This window comes from Chiloscyllium punctatum, chromosome 1 (genome assembly GCF_047496795.1).
Source record: "Chiloscyllium punctatum isolate Juve2018m chromosome 1, sChiPun1.3, whole genome shotgun sequence".
Classification (NCBI taxonomy): Eukaryota; Metazoa; Chordata; class Chondrichthyes; order Orectolobiformes; family Hemiscylliidae; genus Chiloscyllium; species Chiloscyllium punctatum.
In genome coordinates, this window is record NC_092739.1 from 78,351,576 (window position 1) to 78,376,541 (window position 24,966).

General features: G+C 38.2%; 2 protein-coding genes across 3 annotated transcripts in view; one reads left to right on the forward strand and one right to left on the reverse strand.

Moving 5' to 3' along the window:
* The window catches only part of tmem165 (transmembrane protein 165), a 30,711-nt gene extending 12,307 nt beyond the window's left edge, over positions 1-18,404 (forward strand). The window contains exons 2-6 of the mRNA XM_072569533.1: positions 2,712-2,937; positions 9,523-9,698; positions 13,852-14,034; positions 15,016-15,121; positions 15,405-18,404. Coding sequence (XP_072425634.1) covers positions 2,712-2,937; positions 9,523-9,698; positions 13,852-14,034; positions 15,016-15,121; positions 15,405-15,481 — 768 coding nt within the window. The 3' untranslated portion in view covers positions 15,482-18,404. The remainder of the gene's footprint in view (positions 1-2,711; positions 2,938-9,522; positions 9,699-13,851; positions 14,035-15,015; positions 15,122-15,404) is intronic.
* A 78-nt stretch (positions 18,405-18,482) lies between these two features.
* clocka (clock circadian regulator a) overlaps positions 18,483-24,966 on the reverse strand; it is a 143,548-nt gene continuing 137,064 nt past the window's right edge. For both annotated transcript variants that reach the window (XM_072569529.1, XM_072569528.1), the window contains one exon: positions 18,483-24,471. In XM_072569529.1, the coding sequence (XP_072425630.1) occupies positions 24,325-24,471 (147 nt within the window). In that variant the 3' untranslated portion in view covers positions 18,483-24,324. The remainder of the gene's footprint in view (positions 24,472-24,966) is intronic.

A 24,966-nucleotide genomic window follows, 5' to 3' on the forward strand; every position in this document is an offset into this window, starting at 1 on the left:
TCTCAAATACAGGGCAACTCCCTATATCCACGAGTCTAGTTTCCATGGTTTCAGTTACCTGTGGTTTACCATGGCCCGAACATATTATGGGGAACATTCCAGAAAATTTGCAATCCAATCCTCCACCATTTGCACCATGTCCCATTCATTCCGTCAAGACTACAAGAAATAACAGTTTCCCAGGATGTGTTTCGAGGAAGCAGACATCTGATTGTAAGAGTAAGTCTTGTCCCAAGAACCAAACAATAGTTCCAGAACCAGGGTCCAGGAGGCTGCCGGAAGGTATGTTTCCCATTTAAATGAATGGGTTGGCACCTATCCGTGTTTTCAGGCTTCCATAGTAGGTCTTGGAATATATCCCTGCCGGTACGGAGGTGGGAGGCTACAGTATTTACAAAATTAAGACAGGTTGGGAAATGAATGAACTGTATTGGTACCACAATTTTAGTCCTCAGTGTTAACTTGACTTAATCAACTGTTATGATGGATAATAATTGCATGTTGACAGTATGTGAACAGATTGGATGAAATGGTCATCTGGATTCTCTAATGATGACCGTGCAAAAGGAGTTAAGGATTGTAAAACTGCTAGTGTTCAGTTTGGTAGGAATAATATTTTTGAGATCGTTAGAGATGGATAACTCCTCGTATAATAGCTAGAGTAAGCCCTTTAGCAGCGTCAGTGCCCTAAACAGTGAGAGAACTATACAATGAGTAAGCCCATGAAAAAGGTGCAAGTATTTGGAGCATGATAAGGCAGTCAGTGGATTTGCAATTTAACCAATCAGGATGTTGTAACCCCTTAAAAACTACCCTGGAAATTTCCATTGATTTCACTGGACCAGCCATGTAATCACAATATTTACAAGAGTTGGAAATTCTGCTGTGTACTATCCTCCTGACTCCCCAAGGCCTGGTTGTCTGTTCTCCACAAGAAAAAGTTGGCAATGCTCCCTCTGCCTGCATGGGTTTAAAGTGACAATATTCAAGGAGCTCAATAAAACCTCAGCAAAGCAGCTCATTTGGTACCCCTTCCACCAACTTGAATATTGATTCCACCCCACCATCAACACAGTGGCATATTGTGTACCATGTAAAAGGGGTGATGCAATCATGCTTCCTTTGACAATACCTTCCGAACCTGTGATTGCTATCAACTAAAACATCAATAGCTGCAGATTCATATAAATGCCATCACTTGCAAGTTCCCTTCCGAATTGTCATTTTGGAACTATATTGTCAATCCTTCAGTTAGTGGATAAAAATGCTGGAACTGGACGATATTAAGATCACTGCTCACTTTGCTACATCATGATGACCAAATTTCAAAGGTTGCAGGTGATAGAAAACCCAATATGGTTTACAATGAAAAGAAGGATAATTCACCTAAGAACATCAACTGGTGCTGCAATGGACTGGTGGTAGTTGAATTATAAGGACAGAGTGTGAAATAATGCATTTTGGTTTGAAGAATGAAGCAAAGTAGTATATACTGAGTGGTATAAGTTTGAAGGCTGCTGAAACTGGGGGTGCATTTATTAATAGTTTCAATACAAAAGGCAAGATTCTTTTAATATACTGAGACACCATGTTCAATGCTGGGTACTGCACCTTAAGAAAGACTTTCAGAGAATGCAAATGAGATTTACTAGAATGGGGCCAGCGATGTGGAGAAATGGGCGACATTGAGGTACTCTCTTCTTAACCTTTTGTACACAAAAGATTTGATAATGTTTTAAATAAAGTAAGGAGAATCTATATCCTTTTTAAAACAAAACGTTAGTATTAAACACAGATTTAGGTTATTTTGGAAGAATCGCAGACTCGGTAGTAATTTTGAGATGGGAACTGATAAATGCTTAATAGTGTACATATTTGTTCCTTTTTCATGAGTAAAGAAATTGGGACTGACTTAAACCGTCAGAGTCAGCACAGGTACAATGGGTTGAATTTCCTCCTTTCTTCTGACCTGCAGAGAATCTATAATTCTGTGCAAATAATTTAGCGGTTGTAGGTGTTCAGCATGAAGGTAGATGTTTGTGCAACAGTCTCATTTGGCATAATACCTTGTATAAGGTTTGTGGAAATTTTCCAAAGCATACAGACCAAGTATTACACCAGAGGCTGCTTGTCATCAATGAGAAACTGCAAGATTTCACCACCATAATCACTCTGTAACATGGTGTCTATCCGGAAGTCTGTGGTGAGAGTAATTCTCTTAATCTATTTCATTAGCACAGTGAAAGAATCCTCGCCACAACATTGAGATTAAAATTTAGCCATGCTCAATACAAGTACAAACATCTTATTTAAGTAACTCTGGACAAAGCCTGCTATAGTGTGGAATAAAGGTGAAACATGCACAGTTTCACACTCACCATTACCAATGTGATTAGTAAACTACAGATCTATGTAATAGGAAAATCATCAAACCCACAATGCTTTTGAAAATCAGGATCATCTGCCGATCAGTTAGGAGCCCAGTGTCAAAACTTGGATGACATCTGACTCTATACGGATCCAGGAAGGTCACCAAAAGAGAAAATAGGCATGTTAAAACAGTAAATAATACAACCTCTCTAGTTAATATAATATTCAACAAGTTAGCAGAATGTGGATTAATAAACAAAAGGTATAGTGATAATTAATGTCTTCCAAGTTCTGAATTTATTTTATGTAATATTAATACCTGACACTTTCTTTTTATGCAGAAAATATCTTCACCACATCCTATGGCTAATGTTGTAAGCGATCAGTCAGTTACTAAAACAAACCTGGGTTTCATACATGCCTTTGTTGCTTCCATATCGGTCATTATCGTCTCTGAGCTGGGTGACAAGACATTCTTCATAGCAGCTATCATGGCCATGCGCTACAATCGCCTCACTGTGCTCGCTGGAGCTATGCTGGCTTTGGGATTGATGACCTGTCTATCTGGTTGGTGACTTAAAACTTAACTAAAATGTACTTTTTGTACTGCTTGTACTTTTTAATTTGCCAGTAATGTACAAATTATTTCACATTAAACCAGCAAGTCTGATGGTTACTGTTATATAATTTGCTATTATCACATTCAAACTGTGCGTCCAATCTGCAAAATAGATTGAGTATTTATTCTTATGGTGTTGCTCAAAGTCAAAAGGTTGTAAGGGCAGATGGGAAGTGATCGGCTTGCTGCAACAATCTCTTCTGTCTCTCTGTTTAGTTCCTCCATTTCCATCCTGTTTATCTTATTGTTATCTGACACATTGGTCTCACTCTCTATCTCCAGCCTTCTCTCTGGGTCTTTAATGTTTCCCAGACTAAACTCTGCCAGTCTTCCTAGTATTATAATAGTCCCACTGTGTTCCCCATTCGCTTCCTCTCTGTCTCCCCACATTAGTCTATCAACTTTATGGAAATGTAGAAGTTAAATCAAGGCTCCAAGTTGCAGCTGCAGTAATCATTTTTTTCCCTGTTTCATTTCAAAGCTGTGACTCTTTGGCATCAAAGTCAGCCTGAAACTTTAGAAGAATAAGTTGACCACACATATTTGGTTATACTCAGCACTTGTACCTGTTGCTATCTCTATTCGTATTTTCTGATCCTGTATCTGAGACTATTTAGTTGTTGGTCCAGGTGGCCCTGGCATAGAATAGACAGAATAGAGTTAGTAAACCTTGGGTCTATCTGGGAGATCTCTTGAATACCCTTTAGTATGTGGGAATTAATCATTGGTTGTTTATTTGTCCACTTTATGACATTGGAGTCCATAAAGGGCCAAATTCTGACTACGGAAGAATTTGAACCAATTGGCTAAATGACTACTTAATACTTTTTCTTTGCAAAAAAAAAAATAATTACTTCACCAGAGAATGCTATTTGAGTCAAAACTGAGGGTTAGCATGGTGACCAGGTATAATGCTTGTTACTAAGACTTTCAGGGCATTTTAAGGTCAGTGTAGCCATAAGTTAATAACTTAATCACATATTTACAATGCTGTGCAATCATTAATTGTGTTTGGATTTTTTTTCTGAATATTAAAATCTTACCTTTTAAAGACTATAGCAAAGTTGGATGCTCAACTTACTGCTGCATTCTTCAGCAATTTCTCTGGTTCCTTTTTTGTGATTCCTCTTGGCAGTGGATGTTCCCGAAGAATCACGGCCCTTCTTACAGGAGTTTCCTCCAAATTGGTTTCTTCTGAACATGGTTGAGATATGTTGCATTTCTTGAGGGAAGCCTCCAGTGAGTCTTTGAAACACTTACTTTGTCCTCCCCTCATCTGAATGTCACCCTTTAATTGGGTAAATGTGATTTGCTTTGTCCAGCCCACTGGAGTAGGGGTACTGGGTGACCATGGCCTTGATGCTGGTGCTGTAAGCTGCTTCCAAGATGCTGATGTTAGTATGCCTGTTCTGCCAGTTGATGGTACTTCTCAAGGGTCTTGAGGTGGCGTCTATCCTTTGTCTGAATTTCAGAACCCTACAAGTGAGTCAGGAGGAGGACTGCCTTATACACAATGATCTTGGTATCAATGTAGATGTCATGGTTGTTGAAGACTCTCATGCTTAGGTGTCCAAAAGCATTGCTCAGATTGGATGCAGTGTTAGATCTTTGAATTGATGTCAACTTTAGATGGGATGTAGTTTCCCAACTAGGGGGAATCTACCACATTTGGGAGGGTTTCTTCATTGATCTTAATGGAGAGGTGGACCAGATCTTGTCCTGGGATACAGTAGAGTATTTGAGCCTTTTTGAGGCTGTGATCAATTCTATGGTATGGTTCCGCAAGGCTTGAAGACTGTCTTTCAATGGAGCAGAGAGGTCATTGACATCAGCATACTGAGGTTCAACAAGTGAGGTTGGTATTGCTTTTATTGTTGGATTTCAACTGGTTGAGGTTGAAAAGTTTTCCTGTAGGCTATGTCTATGCCACTGGGATATTTGTTCTTGACGACATGAGAAATGGTGGTGAAGGAGGTGGAGACAAGGGTGTGGGTGATGACACATCCCTGCTTGACCCCTGGCTTCACGTGGAAGGAATCTGTCATATGGCCATTCTTGTTGCCAGTATCTTGACATGAAGGAGACGCAGGATGTTGATGAATTTTGCTGGATGGCCAGCTTTGACAGGGTGTTCCATTGCATTTCCTAATTGACTGAAGTCTTGGTTAGGTCAATGAAGGCATTGCAGCATTGTTGTTCCTGGCATTTCTCTTGGAGTTGATGAAAAGTGAAAATCATGTCCATAGTTCCAAAGGTCAGAAGCCATACTGGCTTTCAGGAAGGATTTCCTCTGAGACTGGGCGCTGGTCCCAAGGAAGGGTGGAATGACCTTTCTGTAGATGGAGAGTAGGCAAATTCCTTGTAGTTCCCACAATCCACATTGGCTCCTTTCTTGAAGGCAGTGATGATTGCAGCTTCCATGATATCTGCAGGAATCTCCATAGAGGAAGGTTGGTGTACAATTTAATTCTCCTGAATGAAAACTGTTACCCTGTAAATCCATAGCACTCCCACCCTAAAGTATGTCTCCTTAACCTCCAACCTCCTTTTTTCTTGTTTTTGCAGACTTTTAAAATCCTCGTCGTGGTAGCTTTTAATTTCATGTTACCACATTTACCTGTGATGAAAATGGAAGGGTCAACAAATACTTAGGTCTGGCCACATTTGTGAAGAAAAGAACAGTTAGATATTAGCACACAGTATGATCCTTCAGGAATGGGAAAACTTCAAAATAAAATGTGTTTTCAGTAAGTGGGACAGAAGATGAAAAGGGGAGGCTTGTAACAATATGAAGAACAGAAGAGACTAAATTACAAAAGGTGCAACACCAATGGAACTTCAAAACATTTGTCTAAAGGTTAATGGGAGAATCCTGAACAGCAGCTGTCTGTTAGCGAAGGATATCAATAAAACTAATCAGTAAAGAAAAGCTAAATCACCAGTAGAGGTTACAATTTTAAATTTGTAGAACACTGATTTTAGCAGGTTGTGTTCAGTTGAAAGATGAGATACATGAATAGTCCTTTAACATTATTGGAACATTGTAGCATGATAAGGACACAAAATATCAAAGTAAACCAAGTCAGAGAATTAAAATAACAGAATTATGGACTCGTGTCCCAGAAAGTGATTATGCATCCTATGTTTAGTCTTCCCACTGTAGAAGAAATTAGATTGTGAGCAGTGAACGCAGTAAACTAAATTGTAAGTAAACCTGGAGAAGTTATATAGTTTCACTTGGGAGGAGTGATTGAGTCCTTGGATGAAGAGAAGGAAGGGTGTCAAGGGGCAGGTGTGAGAGTTATGTGCTTTACATGCTGGAAGGAAGGAAGATGTTATATTCCTGTTTTGTCTCTAACCATCTCTACACTAATTTCCTTGCTATTTTTACCCCCTGCTTTGTCATTCTAATTTTTATTGTTGCCTCTTATTTTGGTACTCAGAGGCAATTATCTTTAAGATAATTTGACAAAAGTCATTGATTTTCAATTTGTCAAAAGAACTTAAATTTTTCCTGCTCCCCTATACCAGTATGATCCCCTGTTTGAAAACTGTTCATTATTTCCCTGCTTTTGTATCTGCCACTGTCTTTGGACTAGATACTTAATTTGCAAATAAGGGTTTTAGATTTTTCAACGTTTTTTCATTTGAATTAAGTTATTTTGTTGTTTGAGTTGATCCCTATGTTACCTACTTGACCTGCTTCATTCAAGTGTAGATATACTGATGTATGAAACAGTTCTGGATAAATTGTTGAAATTGCTTCCCTATTACTTCATTTGTTACTTTATTACATATTATCTTTGGGAAGTAAAATCCCTCATTATGACCCTGCTATTTATATATTTTTCAATATATAGTTTTCCACTGTTTGATCTAGATTAATAGCTTCCTTTTTGTTAATACATTTCAGCCATTTCACCATACCTTCTGCCTTCCTAGAAGTCTGGTTCTCCAATGGAGTGCTTCTTGGAATAAACCTCTGCACAGCAAAACCGGTGCGCCATGTGTGTTGACAATGCCTTAGTTAGTATTATGACACTTCCATCTTTCGGATGAGAGAGCACCCCAACCCAGTCTGTCTGGTGGATGGAAAAGATTCTGTGACACTATGTTTAAGAACTAGAGAGAGGGTAGGACCTTCTTACAGTCTAAGGAGATTGTCTTTGTGTTGAACCGCAGGAAATGGGAGAGATACTAAATGAATATTTCACGTAAGTTTTGACTGGGAGACAGAAACAGAGTCTAGAGAATGCAGAGAAATAAATTTTGATGTTTTAAAACACTTCACATTACAGAAGAGGAAGTTTGGGAGGTCTTAAAGAATATAATGGTGGATAAATCTCCAAGACCTGATCTAATGTATCCCAGAATGTTGTGGGAAGTAAGAGAAGAAATTGTGAGATCCCTTGCAGAAATACTTGCATTATCCATTACTATGGGTAAGGAGGATAGCTAATGTTATACCTTTGTTTAAATAAGACTGTAAGGAGAAACTAGGGAACAACAGACCTGTGAGTCAGACTTTAGTTGTGGGTAAAATGTTGGAGATGATTATAAAAGATAGGATTTATGGGCATTTACAGAGGTAAAAATTGATTAGGGATAGTCATCATGGTTTTTTTTTGTGAGGAAGATGGTGTCTCACAAACTTGATTGAGTTTTTTCAGGAAGTTACCAAAAAGATTGAGGGCAGTGCAGTAGACATTTATGTGGATTTTAGTAATGCTTTTGACTTAATAATTAAATGCAGGTCATGTGGGATTCAGGGTGAGCTTGCCAGTTGGATATTTAATTGGCTTAATGGCAGAAGACAGTATTGGTGGGGGTTTGCTTTTTGGACTGGAGGCCTGTGACCAGTGGTGTTCCACAGGGTCCTCTTCTGTCATTTATATGAATGATTTGAATGAGACATCCCTGGGTACTATGTGCAATTTAACAAGGTCAATCCATCTAATGTGCACATTTTTGGACTATCGCAAGTATTGTCTGGCCAGTCTTGCTCTACGGTGTTTGTGGTTTATGCTGTGTGCCAGCTGCCAGTTTGCTTCATTATAAAACAGTTACTACACTTCAAAAACACTTTCTTGACTATAAAACACTGAAATATCTGGTGGTTAGGAGAAGTGCTATAGAAATGGAAGTCGTCTTTTTTCTTTTTGCACCACTTATCCTCCATGTTGCTTGTGATGGAGTTCATAGTGTAATTTTACTGTTAAATTCTGCTGTTCGTAACCTGATAAAACAGCTGTATTGTAAACTGTTCTGAATGTTCAGCAATCCCTAGATTCTGGGGCCATGAAAGGAATTGAGGGATGTGCTCGAAAAGTAGAATAGAGAAGCTCAGCCATGGTTTTGTTACTCAGAGGAGCTTACTCCTTTAATTTATGCTTGGAGCAAAATTTCTGCCAGGACCTGTTTTAATCAGTTACCTCTGAATTGATACATTTAAAGGGCTAGACATGCATCAGATCACGTTCAGCTAGCACACTTTCCGTTCTGTACGGCTTCAACTCCCCGCACGTTGATGGTTGTGTTCTTGTGCACCCTGCATTGTAGAGAAATTGTCCTTTAGAAATAGCACTTAGTGTTGGTGATGTTACAGGGTAAAAACAATGACTGCAGACACTGGAAACCAGATTCTGGATTAGTGGTGCTAGAAAAGCGCAGCATCCGATGAGCAGTAAAATCGATGTTTTGGGCAAAAGCCCTTCATCAGGAATACAGGCAGAGAGCCTGAAGGGTGGAGAGATAAATGAGAGGAGGGTGGGGGTGGGGAGAAAGTAGCATAGAGTACAATAGGTGAGTGGGGGAAGGGATGAAGGTGGGTGAAGTGGATAGGTGGCGAGTCTGTTTCAGGACATGGTTGAAGAGCTTCAGGGCAGAGGAAATGACCTGGGAGTTGCTGTGGGAGAGGGACTCCCTGAGATTCTTGTAGAGAGAGGAGGAAAACTTCTTCAAGGCAGGCATCCTTGCAAGAGGATTTGCAGTAGGGTTAAAATCAACTAGGCAAGCATGTTATAGCCAACACACATTTTAAAAATTTGCACTTTAGGAGCAATGTCCCCAGTTTGTCAATTGTGTTACAGCAAATTTGTGTTAATGAAACGCACGTTATAGCAGAATGACATACTTTGTTAACAATCAAAAATAAAATCCCCATCATGACAGAACTATTGGAAGGATATAAAATCACACCCAGTGTCTTAATTAAAACTGACCTGAATAAATCAGTACTTCTGTGACTGAAAGATCCAAAGTTTAGACAGATTTGAGAGACAAATTACAATCTTGCTGTAATTGAATGGCAGAGTAGACGTGATGAGCAGAGTGGCCTGCTTCTGCTATGTCTTATTGTTTAAAGTTATGTTTCTGAAGTAGCTCGAAAGAGTTGTCAATTTTGAAATTTTAATTGGTCTACCTTCAGATGTGACTCCATAATCTTCATGTTGACTGGAGGGAGTGGACAGCAGAAATAAGATGACACTAATTTGAAATAGCACCGTGGTCTTATGTTTTATTCTATTTTTCAGTTCTGTTTGGCTATGCGACTACAATAATTCCCCGGAAGTATACATATTATGTATCAACGGCACTTTTTGCAATATTTGGTTTCCGGATGCTTTGGGAAGGCTTGAAGATGAGTCCTGATGAAGGTCAGGAGGAACTGGAAGAAGTACAGGCGGAAATCAAAAAAAAGGATGAAGCTGTATGTATGATTATTGATAAACAGCAATACGCATTTTCAAACTATTCGATTGTAACTTTGATTCTCAATTTGATTTGGTTCTTAACTGGTTTCCTTGGCCAGAATTTGAAAGGTGTTGCAAAGGCACTCAAGGTGCTGAAAATCTGAAAGATTAACAGAACCAGAAATGCTTAGCAGGTCAAGCAGCGTTTGTGGAAAGAGAAATAGTTAGTTATGGTAAAAGGTATTAACTGTTTTGTTCTCTACAGATCTGGCCTGACCTGCTGAGAAAAGTACCAATGGTTTTTATAATTATCTGCAGATGATTATGATTAGAATTAGATTAGATTAGATTCCCTACAGTGTGCAAACAGAACCTTTGGCCCAACAAGTCCACACCGACCCTCCGAAGAGCAACCCACCCAGACCCATTCCCCTAACTAATGCACTATGGGCAATTTAGCATGGACAGTTCACCTAATCTGCACATCTTTGGACTGTGGGAGGAAACTGGAGCACCTGGAGGAAACCCACACAGATGCTGGGAGAATGTGCAAACTCCACACAGGCAGTTACCCAAGATGGGAATTGAACCCGAGTACCTGGCGCTGTGAGGCAGCAGTGCTAACCACTGAGCCACCATGCCACCCCTTCTACTTAAGGCTATATTTAATTGGCACAGTGAAAGGTCACTGGTTTGGTTCCTGTTATGAAAGAGTTCTTTTTTTTTAGAAGAAATGGGCCTATACCCTCTGGAATTTAGAAAATGGAGGGGTTTTGAAATGTACAAACTTCTGAAGGGACTTGACAGGGTAAATACTGAAACTAATTGTTTCCCCTGGTTTTGTAGAATGTGTAGATATAGTCTTAGGATAGTAGACTGATTGTTTAGGACTGTGAAGAAGTGAAATTTGTGCACTCAGAATAGTGAATCTTTGGAATTCTCTATACTACAGGATTGGGGATACTATACTGTTGAAAATATTCAAGGCTGAGTTTGCTAGATTTTTGATTTCTCAGTGGCTGTAGGGATATGGAAATTGGATAGCAAAGCGGACTTGAGGTAGAAAGTCATCTTGCTGTGTTGGCATAGCAGGCACAAAGAACAAATTTCTTATAAGGTATCAGCATTTGATAGTTTTCCATATCCAGAAATTTCTTATTTTAAGCATTATTAGATCTGACTGCTTGGATTGAATTGGCTAACATGACTACATAATGGATCCTCTGCTCCATTGCAGAAAGGACTTCCCATTTTAAATGGGAGGGTTTTGTTTTAATGGGAACACTTCGAGCAGGTTGTCTGCATCACAAACTGAGAATAGATTGAGATTCTTATTCAAGGCTTGCAATTATACCAATGTTTCTAAATCAGTGGTTGTAGAATCAGATGGGGATTGTTTTGTTCGAATATCTGAAAAAACAATAGTGACAAATATGGTTGTGATGCATGAGCAAATCAGGAAAAGACATTTACACATGTTAGAGGACATGGTAATAATGATTAGGGTGGTTATTAAATTTAAAAATTTAAGAATTTATGCTAATATACCACATAAGATATAGGAGCAGCCCATTGAATTTGCTCTGCCATCTGATCATGGATGATGTGTTTCTCAACTCAACTCTCCTGCCTTTCCCTGTAACCATTGATCACCTTCAGTGTAGAACCTACCTAACACTGTTTTAAATGCCCTTAATGACTTGGTCTCCACAGCCCTCTGTGGCAATGAATTTCACAGATTATTTACGTTCTTGCTGAAGGAACTCTTCCTTATCACAATTCTAAAGGGTCATCCCGTCACTGAGGCTGTGACCCTGGATCCTAATCTCTCCTACTAGTTGAAACATCATCTCCATGTCCATTTAACTAAGGTTTCTTGATATTCTGTAAATTTCAATCAGCTTCCTCCTTCCTCCCTCCTTCTAAATTCCATAGAGTACAGACCCAGAGTTCTCAACCGTTCCTCATGAAAAGCCGCTCACTCCCAGGATCATTCTTGTAAACCTCCTCTGGACCCCCTCCAATGCTGCACATCTTTCCTTGGATATGGAGGCCAAAACTACACTCAGTATTTCAAATGTGATCCTTGTACAGCCTCAGCAGTACATTTCTGCTCGTGTTCTATCTCTCTTGAAATGAATGCTAGCATTGCACTTACCTTCGTAACTGCCTAGTCAGTCTGTATGTCAACCTTAACAGAATATTGCACTAGGACTCTGAAGTCCCTTTGTGCTTCAGATTCCAAAGACTTTCCCTGTTAAGAAAATAGTCTATGCATCTATTCTTCCTACCAAAATGCATACCCTCACTCTTTCCCACATTGCATTCCATCTGCCAATTCTTTGTCCACTCACCTATTCCATCCAAGTCCTACTGCTTCAACACTGCCTGTCCCTCCACGTATCTCGGTGTCATCTGTAAAGTTAGCAAATTTCAGTTCCTTCATGCAGATCGTTAATGTATAATGTGAACACTGACCCCTGTAGAACTCCACTAGTCACTGGCTGCCATCTTGACAATAACCCCTTAATCCCACTCTCTGCCAGTCAGCCAGTCCTCTTATCTGTGCCAGTACCTTGCCCTTAATACCATGCGCTGTTATCTTATTTAGCAGCCTCCTGTGCAGCACCTTGTCAAAGGCATTTTGGAAATCCAAATAGATCACGCCCACTGTCTCTCCTTTGTCAATCGTGCTTGTTAACCTCCTCGAAGAATTCTAAAATGGCCTCCCTTTGATGAAACTGTGCTGACTCTCACCCGTTTTACCATGCACTTCCAAATTCTCTGCAATCTCATCCTTAATAATGGACTCTTAAAATCCTATGAGCAGCTTAGGTCAGGCGAACTGGCCTATAGCTTCCTGTCTTCTACCTCTGTCCCTGACTCCCATGATTTCTGAAATATGCTAATGTCTGTACAATCTCCTCAGCTATCTACTTCGGAGCTATGGGGTGTAGTCTGTCCAGTCAGGGTGATTTATTCAGACCTTTCAGCTTCCTGACCCCCTGTCTATTAATGGCCACTATACTCCCCTCTGCCTCTGACTGTTAAAGTTCTGGTAAGCTGCAGGGTCTTTGAAAGCAAAATATTACAGGCTCTTTATAGAAGCGATTATAAGGCAACATTTGACACCAAGCCAGATTAACAGTTGGGGAAGATGAAAAACTAGAATACTTGGCTACAGGAGTAAGTTTTCAGGAGTGAATTAAAGGAAGGAAAAAAGGGTCGGGGAGGAATTTTAGAACTCCAGGGCCTGGTCAGCAGTAACAGAGCATTCAGTCATGCAACAGAGAGCTTTCTTTTAAGTGAAGTGCTGAAGTTATTACTCTTGAATGTTACTATCCAGCTGATTATAAAATGTAATTGTTTAGTAGTCAATAAGCAGACCTCCATCTTCAATGACAATAGTTGTGTTGTGATGGGCATTCGGCTACGCCAAGTGTTGCATGGTGTGACTCTGGAACTCCTGAGGTAGCTTTTGCAGCCTGAGAAGGTGCAGGATTTGATCTTTTCTCTGGACCCTCCTCTTGTCCAACAGAGCCTGTTGGATCTGTTTGCTTCTTCCCATGCCTCCACCAACACATCCCCAAAAAAAGAGCCAGCCTCGAGAGATCATGGCCATCAGTGACTAACCCAGACTACTGGGAAACAATGTTGACCATCTTCACATCTCATTCGCATGGCTTTATGCTGCTAGAATAAAGCAGGCATTTGGAGAGAGAAATCTGGCTGGAAATATTCCCTTTGCTGTTTCTACTCAACTATTCTCTGAGGTGTCCCAAATACACAAAATCTAAACGTAGTGTGAGAAGAAATTGCATGTGACACCAGAATTTTTTTTCTCCTGCTGTATTTGTTTAATAATGAGCACAATAATTGGAATAGCAAAGATTAACTAACAAAAACAGAAATTCTTGGCAAAACTCAGCAGATCTGGCAGCATCTGTTCAGAGAAAGCAGCATTAATATTTTGAGTCAATGACTTCAGAACAGGTTAACTAATGTCTGCTTTGATTCACCAGAAGCAGCCCAAGAAGTTGTGATATTTTGGAACTGGTTGATACCTCCTATTTTGAGATTTATTTGGTCCACCTATTTTCTGATGCAGTGAGAGACATTGAAAGTATTCCTATATCAAATTGTTTTTAAAACCTATTCTCTATATTTTAGTTTCAGCGATCAAAAACTGCAAACGGTCCACAGGATATTGAATCGGGATCATCAACGCACCTGTCACAAAAGAGGCGAATGCCTTGTATTTCTCCAATTTTCATTCAGGCATTTACCCTCACATTTTTGGCAGAATGGGGAGATCGATCACAACTAACTACTATTGTATTAGCTGCTAGGGAGGTGAGTTATTCAGCTTTTCATTTGAGCCTGAAAGATTCATTTTTCTAGGTTGTGTACTTTTCTTTTGGGACATGGAGAATGGGTTGGTGGTATTTTTACTTTCAGAAGGTGAAGGATGACTACACTATAACACCACTTTTCTGACCCTTCTGAGTACAAGTTTGAGGCTGTCTTAAAGTTTATAGTTTTTAGATTTTAGTTTTAACATGAAATTGAGTATTTGTATGCTGCGTTTTATTTATTCATGGGTTCTGAGTGTTGCTGCCATGATCAGCATTTGACGTCCATTTCTAATTGATATTGACAATGTGCTGGTGAGCCACGAGCTTGCACTGGTCCTGTCTATATGGGCACTTCCACAGTGTTAGGTCAGGAGTTACAGGCGGTAGCAAGTGATTATATCTTCATGGATCGCGAGGTGTGAGAGTTGGGACCAGTGATGTTGCCATTTTCTGTTGATCTTGTCTGTCTTGGTGGTATTGATTGTGGTTTGTAAAGTTTTTTGTAATACAAGCAAGTTTTGAAAAGGAATCCCTTTGACTCCAAATTTGCTGTAATGTGGCAAAACCAAGAAAATAGCGACAATTGAATATTTTCACAAAATATGCTTGAAATTTCCCACATCCTGGTCCAAAGCAAAACAAAATCTATTTTAACTTAGACTAGAGGAGGCATTGTAGATATTATCTTTCTTTCCTTTTGAATGTTTTTATAACAGCTGTAGAATAAGTGAGCAGGTTCAACCAGAAATGCTTACTATGTTAATTTAGCAGACTAACATGAGAATTCAGAGAATTTGTATATTGCCATTCTAATAAGTGATACTTGATGAGCTATAACCTGCAGGGCTATATACCAAGTGCAGGAAGATGGGCTTAGAATTGGTGGCTGCTCATCATCCTCAAAGAACCTAACAGCAAATTCCTGCATTGTGAAGGGTTCTGTAATTCTTTGATCTTATGGTGCACTGTTTTCCTCTAGGATCCTTTTGGCGTTGCTGTGGGTGGAACATTAGGGCACTGCCTTTGTACTGGATTGGCAGTTGTTGGAGGGAGAATGGTTGCCCAGAAAATCTCAGTTAGAACAGGTGAGAATCAAAACTGGTTTCTTAGAATCTATTTAGCAATTTTATCTGTTAATGAAGGTTCATGACGTGTGCTCTTGTTTTGGAGCTACTAAAGTTTAGAAATGATCTAGATTTTGATCAAGTGAAGGTTGTGTGATAGATGGTAATAGCTTGTGAGGGGCTTGTCTTAATTTTCATGAGGTAAATGAAAATTAATTTGTACGTTTTGTAGATTGTATAATGCAGAGGAAATCTAGATTTATTCATGACATAAACATAATATGTGGTTTAATTCTCTTTTTAGTGACCATCATTGGTGGAATAGTTTTCCTGGCATTTGCACTGTCTGCCTTGTTCATCAGTCCAGACAGCGGGTTCTAACAAGAAGTCTTTCAGGAGTGCTGACCAGTATCATCCATTTCCAGACATGAATTCTGATATTTATCAATGTACAGTGTAACTGCAGAGGACCTGTGCCTCTTGTATAGTTTACGTCTTTTAGATTCTGAAGGCAAGTCTTGAATTGTTCAACCCAAATGACCTCACTCTGTATGTTTCAGTTTCTGTATAATTATTTCAATATGTAGGTGCCTCACCAGATAAAATATATAAATGATTTTTAAAATGTCGGAGCTTTGGACACTCTGACACTAAAGAAATCCTTTCTTTACAGTGGTTTTCTACAGTGAAGTAAACCATATTGCAGTACAATCTTTTCTTTTCAAAAAAAATCTCAACTACTCTGTTTGGAGGACTCCCTTTGTCTCAATTTGTCCATTTTTCTTCATGTTTAAAAAAAAGTAGTTAAAAACATTCTGTGATGCTGTTTCTCTCCAAAAACTGGGCCTCCATTACATTAATTGTAGGGATCATTGTATTCTCGATTGCAAATGTTATTTTTTTAAGGAATCTTGTATAACTGCTGATGCCTTGCCAATAAGTAAATACTATTGGGTCAGGTTTAAAAGGGCATTTTAATGCCTTGGTGACACTAACTTGTAATTATTAGAATTGTTTTAGAATTTGGATAACTAGGTTTGTGAGAAGATTGTTATTAGTAATCATTTAAATTGCACTTGTGATGATTATGCAAATTAATGCTCTTCTGTTGTCAATGCTGAGCTGTAGGTCTGGCAACCTCAGTTGAGAGAAAAACAGTTAATACTTTAAGTGCTGTGACCCTTCTTCAGAACGACGAACAACAAAGAGTCACTGGATTCCAAACGTGAACTCTGCTTTTCCTTTAACATATGCTGCCAGACCTTCTGAATTTCTCTGCTCTGTTTTTGTTATTGCATAGCATTGTTCTCTGAGATTAATTCATCAAATTCTGCCAAATAGCAAATTCCTATCATCTTCCGATTTATTTAAAAGCAGAGATGGCTTGAAAATGAGGATGTATAATTAATGAATATAAATTGCATAAGTACTCCATAGTTATTACCTGATTTTAAGTAAAAACTTGATAGCATTGCAGTTGTGTAAAAAAAAAAAGTACTATTAAATTATCTTTAGTTTACAAGACACAATTACATGAATGCTAGTGTCAGGCATGCAGTTTAACATCCAAAATGTACAGCATACTTTTAAAAATGCATATCCTGGGTCAGTCTCCATTTTGTACTCCTCTTGCTATCTTTTGAGTTTATTTTTAATTTTGCATTAAGGTCTTTAACTGTTTCACATGTAAATAGTCTCAATGCAATATGCTCTATACTGGCAAGACATTTTGAAATAATTAAGATTGGAACTGAAAGCTAGGATTACTTTTCTCTTGGATTTTAACTTCCTAGATATGCACTTGCATGTGGAAATATTTCAACGAAAACAGTTTATACTGGAAATAATTATTTCTATAATGTGAACATTTTCAGTTTTTGCATAAGAAAAATGCCTTAATGCACAAGGATTGGTAATGTGGAACAGTGTTTACTTTGGACTGATTTAAGGTTCATTGGCTATATTATATGAAAGGACTATTTGTACAAATGCTGTTTTTTGTACCACTGGCCCACAGAAAAAATGCAAACCCACAGAAAAGAATTCCTTATTTGGTAGCTTATGCTGTGGTCCATGAGGGAATTGATACAATGGAAATTGGAAAGGGAAAATTTTAACACCAGCATCTTAATACATTACAGTTTCAAGGAATACATTTCAGAGGATTGGTGCTAGTGTTACAACAATAATCAAAACTCTCATGATTTAATTATGTATCCTATTGTTTTATGTTCTAGTGGTGGCCCTACATTTTTAGAATTCAATTCAGTGCTGAGATCAATAATTTTACTCATTATAGAGTCATTTTGAATAACTTTATTTTTTAAAACATTCACTATGGTACTTATCTCTGCAGCAACTGAATAATGTTTGATAAATACTGGAACTTGAATTTCCAGTTCTGTTTTGTGGAGTTAATGCAGTGAATGTCAAATAGTGTTTTTGACAAGTGGAGCTTGGCACAAACAGGTTCTCATCTAATTTATCTTTATCCATACAGAGTAATTCTGAGCTTTTGCAATAAATGAAATTTGAACATTTAGTTTTGTCACTTGGGGGTCCTCCTCAGGCCTTGATGTGTTCTACCATTAACAGACTCTGTCCAAGTCCTAGCAGAGTCTTCCTAAAATGACTTGCAAGCAAAATCTCATGCAAAAATTATGCATCTGATGAAAATGATATAATCATGTTTACTATTGATTTAAGTTCTGGTGGTGCAAACATACTTGTAACTTTAGATGCAGTGCTTTCTTTAGTTTCAACTATGGTCCTAAATGTCTTAATTTTTGAACTCCCAACATTCTGCTAAGTTATACAAATTAGTTGGTTCACAGAAGTGAAAGTAAATACTTCATTGCACTGTTGGATTAGTTTATACAATCTGTATGCTGAAATGTTTTTGTGAACACTAGTTTGCAAAATTGTGCAGAACACTTTCTTGGTAAAATACAAAATTATAAGAAACCAAGACTTGATTGTACAGATTAGATTTGTACATATTGCTATTATCCGTGGCTGTACTTTTATTTAAAGTATAAAAGGAAAATCTTCAAGGTCACTTTTTTATTTCTAAAAGTCATTGCATATTGTTTCAGCAGTTATTCTCGCTCCTCCTCTTGCCTCACCCCCAAATCTTTCACCCTTTTATCCCTCCCCAATCGTTGTGTTTTGAAACAATGTATATGCAATTTGGGTGCAGATTTACTTTTATTTTTAGCACCATGAATTAAATCTTGGAGGTACAGTTCATAGTGGGCTCACATTTTGTGCAATTCGTAAAGAAATAAAAAAGTTTTACATCATAGAGCTTTTTCTTTTTTTTAATATATACATCACTAGTAATAAAGCCATAAATTGTGGTGCATTTGACACAATGCAGCAAAATCTCTTTCTTTTTAAAATTTTCAGTACCTCAAAAGAGCTAAATCTGATGTAGCACGGTGGAAAAGTGGTTAGCATTGCTGCCTTACTGCGCCAGAGACCCAGGTTCGATTCTCCCCATATCTGCGTGGGTTTCCTCCGGGTGCTCTGGTTTCCTCCCACAGTCCAAAAATAATGTGCAGGTTAGGTGAATGGGTAAATGTAGGGGAATGGGTCTGGGTGGGTTGCTCTTCAGAGGGTCAGTGTGGACTTGTTAGGCCGAAGGACCTGTTTCCACACTAAGTAATCTAATCTAACACCATTCTATGGTTAAATTATGAGATGTAACTATGGGGAAAGATATTCTGCATTTAATCTTTTTGGTCTCCCATGTAAGTGTTCACTTGAACAGCAGCTTGATAGTAAAAAAGCACAAGTATGAATGGATTTATTGTTACATATATCTGGAAGATAGTGAAAAGTGTTTTGTTTCCACAATCCAGCATCATTGAGCTATAAAAATAAATTACGTAAAAAAGAGATCATCATTTGTTCAAACTGGGTCTCAAGCATGACTCCATGGCTTCTCAAAGTTATTGTAGCTGTCCCAGTCCTTAAGGAGTTCTGCTCCAGCAACAGCAATACTGATGCCCCAGCTCTCAACTCTGTGTCACGGCAGCAGTAAGGTTCTGAGCCTACTGTCACCAGGCATCTCCACTGGCACCTCCACCATCAAGAATCTAGACTCCAGGCCTGCTAACATTGATCTGACCACTTCTGCCTCCAAGATGAAGAAAGAAAAAGACTGTAAAGAAAAGCTGGCCTGGAGCAGACGGGCTCCGATGAGCCTGAATTCTACCTATTATGTCAGGGCTGCCATCTTGATAAGTTAAATATCAATGTAGTAATTATTATTGGTGTGACTTTGAGTTGAACTAGAAGTGAGATGAGTAACTGTCCCTGACATTAAGGCTACATTTGACAATGTGGCATCAAGGAGCATGAGTGAGATTGGAGTTGATGGAAATTGAGGGGGTGAAGGGAGTGCGAAACTGTCTGCTAGTTGGAGCCATACTAAATGCAAAAAGCCATTGTTGGTTACATCCTGTCAGTTCAAGGTCATTACTCTTAAGAACTCCTCAGTGGTATCCTAAGGCTAACCATCTTCAGATGCTGTTTCAATGACATATGGTCATACATGGGGATGTTGATGATTCTGTAATATTCAACACCAATTGCTTCTCAGGGACTAAAGCAAATTGTACTGTATGTGGTAAGACCTGGACCACATTCAGGCTTGGGCTGACAAGTGCCAATGACCTGACAGAATCTAACTCTAGTTCCTTGATGTTCAGTGGCATTAACATTGCTGAATCTCAATTATCAATTTCCTGGATGTTTCTGTTGACCAGAAACTAAACTGGACTAGCATGCAAGTACTGTGTTTATAACAGCAGGTGAGGCGCTAGGGTTTCTATAATAATCTACCTCTTGCCATCTCCATGCCTGTTTGCCATCTGGCAGGACTATTGATGGTGTGTGTGTACCAAAATAGAGGCATTCTGAGTGAGTAGGAAGTGCAGAGTGCTTAGTAGATGTGAAAGATTAGAGAACCTTTAAGTAAAGATGCTGCATTGAGTGGTGAGCTTGGTAGACCATTAGCCTTGGTGGGAGGTGTACAGTTACAGATTGTGTGTATGAGGTGGCAGAGATAAAACATAAACCTTACAGAGTGCAGAACCTTGTTAACCTTTTGCAGTGTGTTGGACACTGTAATGACCCTGGTGGCTATTTGGAACAAGGTAGTTATTTCCTTTGCTGATCCATGCAAAAAGAGGATGACCATCATTGCCACAATTTCAAAGACTCCCTAACCTCTGAAATTCCTGCTTTTAATCTGCATAAATCTGAAATTAGAAAAAGGGGACATAGGGTCAATATCCAGGGGAACAATTCGATTTACATCCAGCCTGTCACACCATAGAAATTTCAATAAGGTCACCAAAGTCTTCAAAATTCTAGAGAATACAGATGCAGAATCCTAAATTTCTGATCATAATTACAGCATCTAGGGATTAATATGCTTTCTGCGGTGGCATGCTAGTTTTTAGTGACTTCATGCTTTACTGGTTAGGCCAGCATTTATTGTCCATCCATAATTGGCCTTGAGAAGTTGGTGATGAGCTGTCTCCATGAACTATTGCAGTGTATTTGGGTAGGTAGACCTATGATGATGATAGGGAGAAAATTCCAGGATTTTGACCTAGTGACACTGGAGTAATGGTAGGAGATTTCCAAGTCAGGATGGTGAGTGTGTTGGAGGGGAACTTTCATGTGATGATGTTCTGATGTATTTGCTCCCCTTGTCCTTCTAGATAAAGTGTTTGGAAGATGCTGTGTAAGTAGCCATGGTGAATTTCTGCAAAGCATCTATTGGTGGATAAGCATACACTGCTGGTATGGAGTATTGGTGAGTAGAGGGAGTGATATTTGTTTCTGCTTCACTCTTAAAAGTGCTCAGCTCCCCCTCATTGAGGATATTTAACTGCACACCACAATTCATAACTGGATAGGGCAGAACTTTGATCTGATCAGTTGGTTGTAGTACTGATGTCTCCACAATTGCCCAGTTTTGTGTTGCTAGCTCTGTGTGAAGTCTGACATTTAGTTCAGTATAAGTGACGTGTGATATGACAAGTGTGGCCTCAATGTAAAGGTAGGGCTGAATCTCCACAGGACTGTGCTGTAGTCACTCCAAACGGTGCCATATTCAGCTGCATCTACAGTAGGCAGACGTTAGGATGAGGTCAAGAATGTAACTCTCTAATCTGCAAAGCCAGCTGCATCCTTTAGGACTTGACCAGCTTGGTTAGTAGTGGTGTTACTGAGTGACTCTTGGTGGTAAACAGTGAACTTTGCCACCCTCAGTGCTTCGCCCATGGTTTACTTGTTGCATTAGATTTAATAGGGTCTGGAAGCAATGCTGAAGATTCCCAAGGCAAGTCCTTCCTAACTGTACATACTGTGCCACTACCTCTGCTGGGTCTGTCCTAGTGAGACAGTTTCCTTTGGAGAACAGAAAACACAACATTTGATAAAGGTATTCAAAATCATGACTGATCTAAGCAGATAGAGAAATTGTTCCCAGTTGTGGATTGAATGAGTGTCAAGAAAGACCTCACATGATATTAAGGTCTGAAATACAGTGCATGAATGTGTGGCAAAAGAAGGTTCAATTCAGGCATTCAGAAAAAAAAATTAGACCATGACCTGAAATGAATGAATGTGCACGATTACAGGAACAAGGCAGGGGAATTGCTGATTAGGAAGGCTGGTGTCGGCTCAATAAGCTGAATAACCTGTGTTGTTAAGGACACCAGATTACAGAGCAGGAAACAGAAGATTGATCCTCCATGGCAAACTCTCATCAGAGCAAGGCAACATAATATTTTAGCACCAGAACGATTAATGAGTTTAACTGGCCAGCAAATTATAAGATCCAAAGTGAATACATTCTAGTCTGTTTCAGTTACCTGTGCAATCAATTCTTTGCCTTTAGGATTGTTCCAGCTGAACAAAATTTGAAACTTCACAAGGCTGCAGTACAACACATACTTGGTATTTCTATAGTTTAGCCTGTTCCTAAACTCTCAGGTGTTACCAAAAAGTGAAAACTGTGGCACTCTGCACTCGACAAAACCAATTTCCTCCTCAATTTCTTAGTTGCTTGGTTTGGGAAGCATGATTATGGGTATCATTCAGGCAGGGTTTATAAAATGTGCTGTGTTAATGTCACCAATTTTGGAGTCTGCAAGATGTAGATGATAAAAAAAAACTCATTTAGTTTTCACAGCAGTGTACCACAAAGATTTTGTTTTATTTATAATTATCATTTTAGATTTTAATACTATTAAATTTATCACACTCTCATTTATATGATCCAAGAATGTATTTTTGACCCTGCCAATCAAATTAAGCACTTGAATCAATGTTAATCTTTATATCTTAAAGCACAGCATTTTTGCCTCGACACTGTCTAGATTGTGTCTGTTAGTACTCTTCCTCCAAGTTGTGTTTAATCTTAATTTCTAATTTGACCATTTGAAAGGCTGTTCAAAAACAGTATAAATTTATTTTGAATTAAGATTAGGATTTAAAGTCATTAAATCACTGATTATTTCTTTCAAATTAAAATGCCAGTATTACCTTTACAAAATTGTAATTTAACATTTAGAATCATAGAATTCCTACAGGGTGGAAAAAGGCCATTTGGCTCATTGGGTCTCACCAATCCAATGAAGAGCATGCCACAACCACCTTACCTGCACATCTCTGTTCTGTAGGAAGAAACTTGAACACCTAGCAAAAATCCACATAGACAATTAACCAAGGCTCAAATCAAATCTGGGTTCCTGACACTGTTGGGCAGCAGTGCTAACTGCTTAGCCACTGAATTCCACATTATAAATGCTAATAGCGAATCTTTGGTTAAGGAAAATAGCATTTCTAAAGTTCCTTGGAACTTTTTATTATAGCTGCTGTATTCTATGTCTCATGAAAACACAGCTAAAGGTTATCATCTGAGAAAGTCACATTTAATGGCACATTATGGTGTCAATCTGGAATTTGCAAGGTCTAATGTTTAGAATTTTTACAAAATTCCTTGACAATATCATACTGAAGATTTCCTCCCTCTTAGATTACATTATATTTTAGAAATATGGAAGGGGCCAAAGATTTTCTTGTTACTGATTTTATATATTTTGGTTAAAAGTCTAGTTTAGGAAATAATGAAAAATTAAATTAATAAAATATTGAATTAATATTGAATCAATGTCAACATTTAAACAAATGTCTTAAGTAATACAAACCCATGCAAGATCTGTAGAAGAATACTGTACGTGAAATATACACTTTCTGTAAATAAACCATTATGTTGTACAGTTTAACATAAAATGAAACAATATTATATTGCAGTAGTTTGACCAATTCAGTTGTGAATTAAGATGAATGAGAAGAAAACAAGAATCTTCAGGTGTGCTGTATTCATAAAACAGAAAAGCAGCCTTTTGAATAATTTGATTAAGTATAACACAATTCGTGCCCATTTTATCCCATTAGGCAATAGTAAATAAACTGACACGTTAGCACCTGAAAAAGTCAACATGTAGATGTACTGTACTTGAGTGAATGAGAGAGTAAAAGGCAAACTAATCTTTGCCCCTTTACACAATAAAAGTTAAAATGTTGAAACCTTACAAATAGATTACACTTTCATGCAACATAAAAATTCTCTCAACATTTCCTGGTTATTTACACAATATTTAACAGAATTTGTACAATAAAGAACACAAAATATCTAACACATTAAACTATCCCTTCAATTCTCATTAGAATGGTTGGAAAAAATGAAATACTGTAGAGATAGCAGTCCAATAAATATCATATTCTATACAATTCAAAGCAGCAGCTTATGTTTATAAACACAATTGTCAATACATTAATGCTTCCATTTTACTGAAACTGACAAATGTTTGTACTGTAAATAGTGGGCAGTGCAGTTTCAGATTATAGCAGATAGAACTGCTGACCACAAATCAAGTATTAAGAAGCTCATAACGATCCTTTAAATCAAAAACCTGTACAGTACATTTTTTTTTCTGCTGCATCAACTTGTGATAATAGTGAAGCTCTGTAAGCACCTTATGTGCTTTTCAACTTTGAATACACCAGCTTTCTTTCAAAGTTAGCAGCTGACTTCAAAACACCACATTCTTTTAATAATGAATTACATTGCAAAGCTGATTTTATGTAAATCCTGTTACAGTCAATGTCTCCTGTTGCTTTTTAAAAATGATTACAGGTTACTGTGACTGTGATTTAGAAGGATCCGATAAACTGCGAGTCCTGTGCTGAGATGGCTGCTGATGAGTGATAGTGTTCTGTTGTAGAGGGAAAGTAGCTGATAGAATAAACTGGGTAGACTGATTACTGTGAAGCAATCTAGAGGTCTAAATTAAAAGAAAAACAAATATAATTTTACAGTTAAAACAAAGCATTTTAAGTACTAGAAACATGCAGAATTTCAATAGCAATCTGTTGAAGCAGAAAATAAGGGCCGGTTGACAATTAACACAACAAATTATGATTGCAAACAAACTGACTCATCGACTAAATTATTTTTGACTCTGATTCTTGGAGATGTACCTGCTGTAGAGGAAGGAAGTGGGAAAATACCATCTAATATTCAGAAAGTCACATAACTATATTTAGGTGAGTTTTAAAAATCAATTAGGAAAATCTTATACCTTTTCAGATCATTTGTGGTACAGTGGTATAATCACTGGACGAGTAATCCAGAAGCACAAGCTCATGTTCTGGAAACGTAGGTTTGAATTCCACCATGGTGAAAATTAGAATTCAATTTTAAAAAATGGTGAATGACAAATGTTGGAAAAGCCCATCAGGTACACTTATGACCTTTTAGGAATGGCATGTTAATCTCA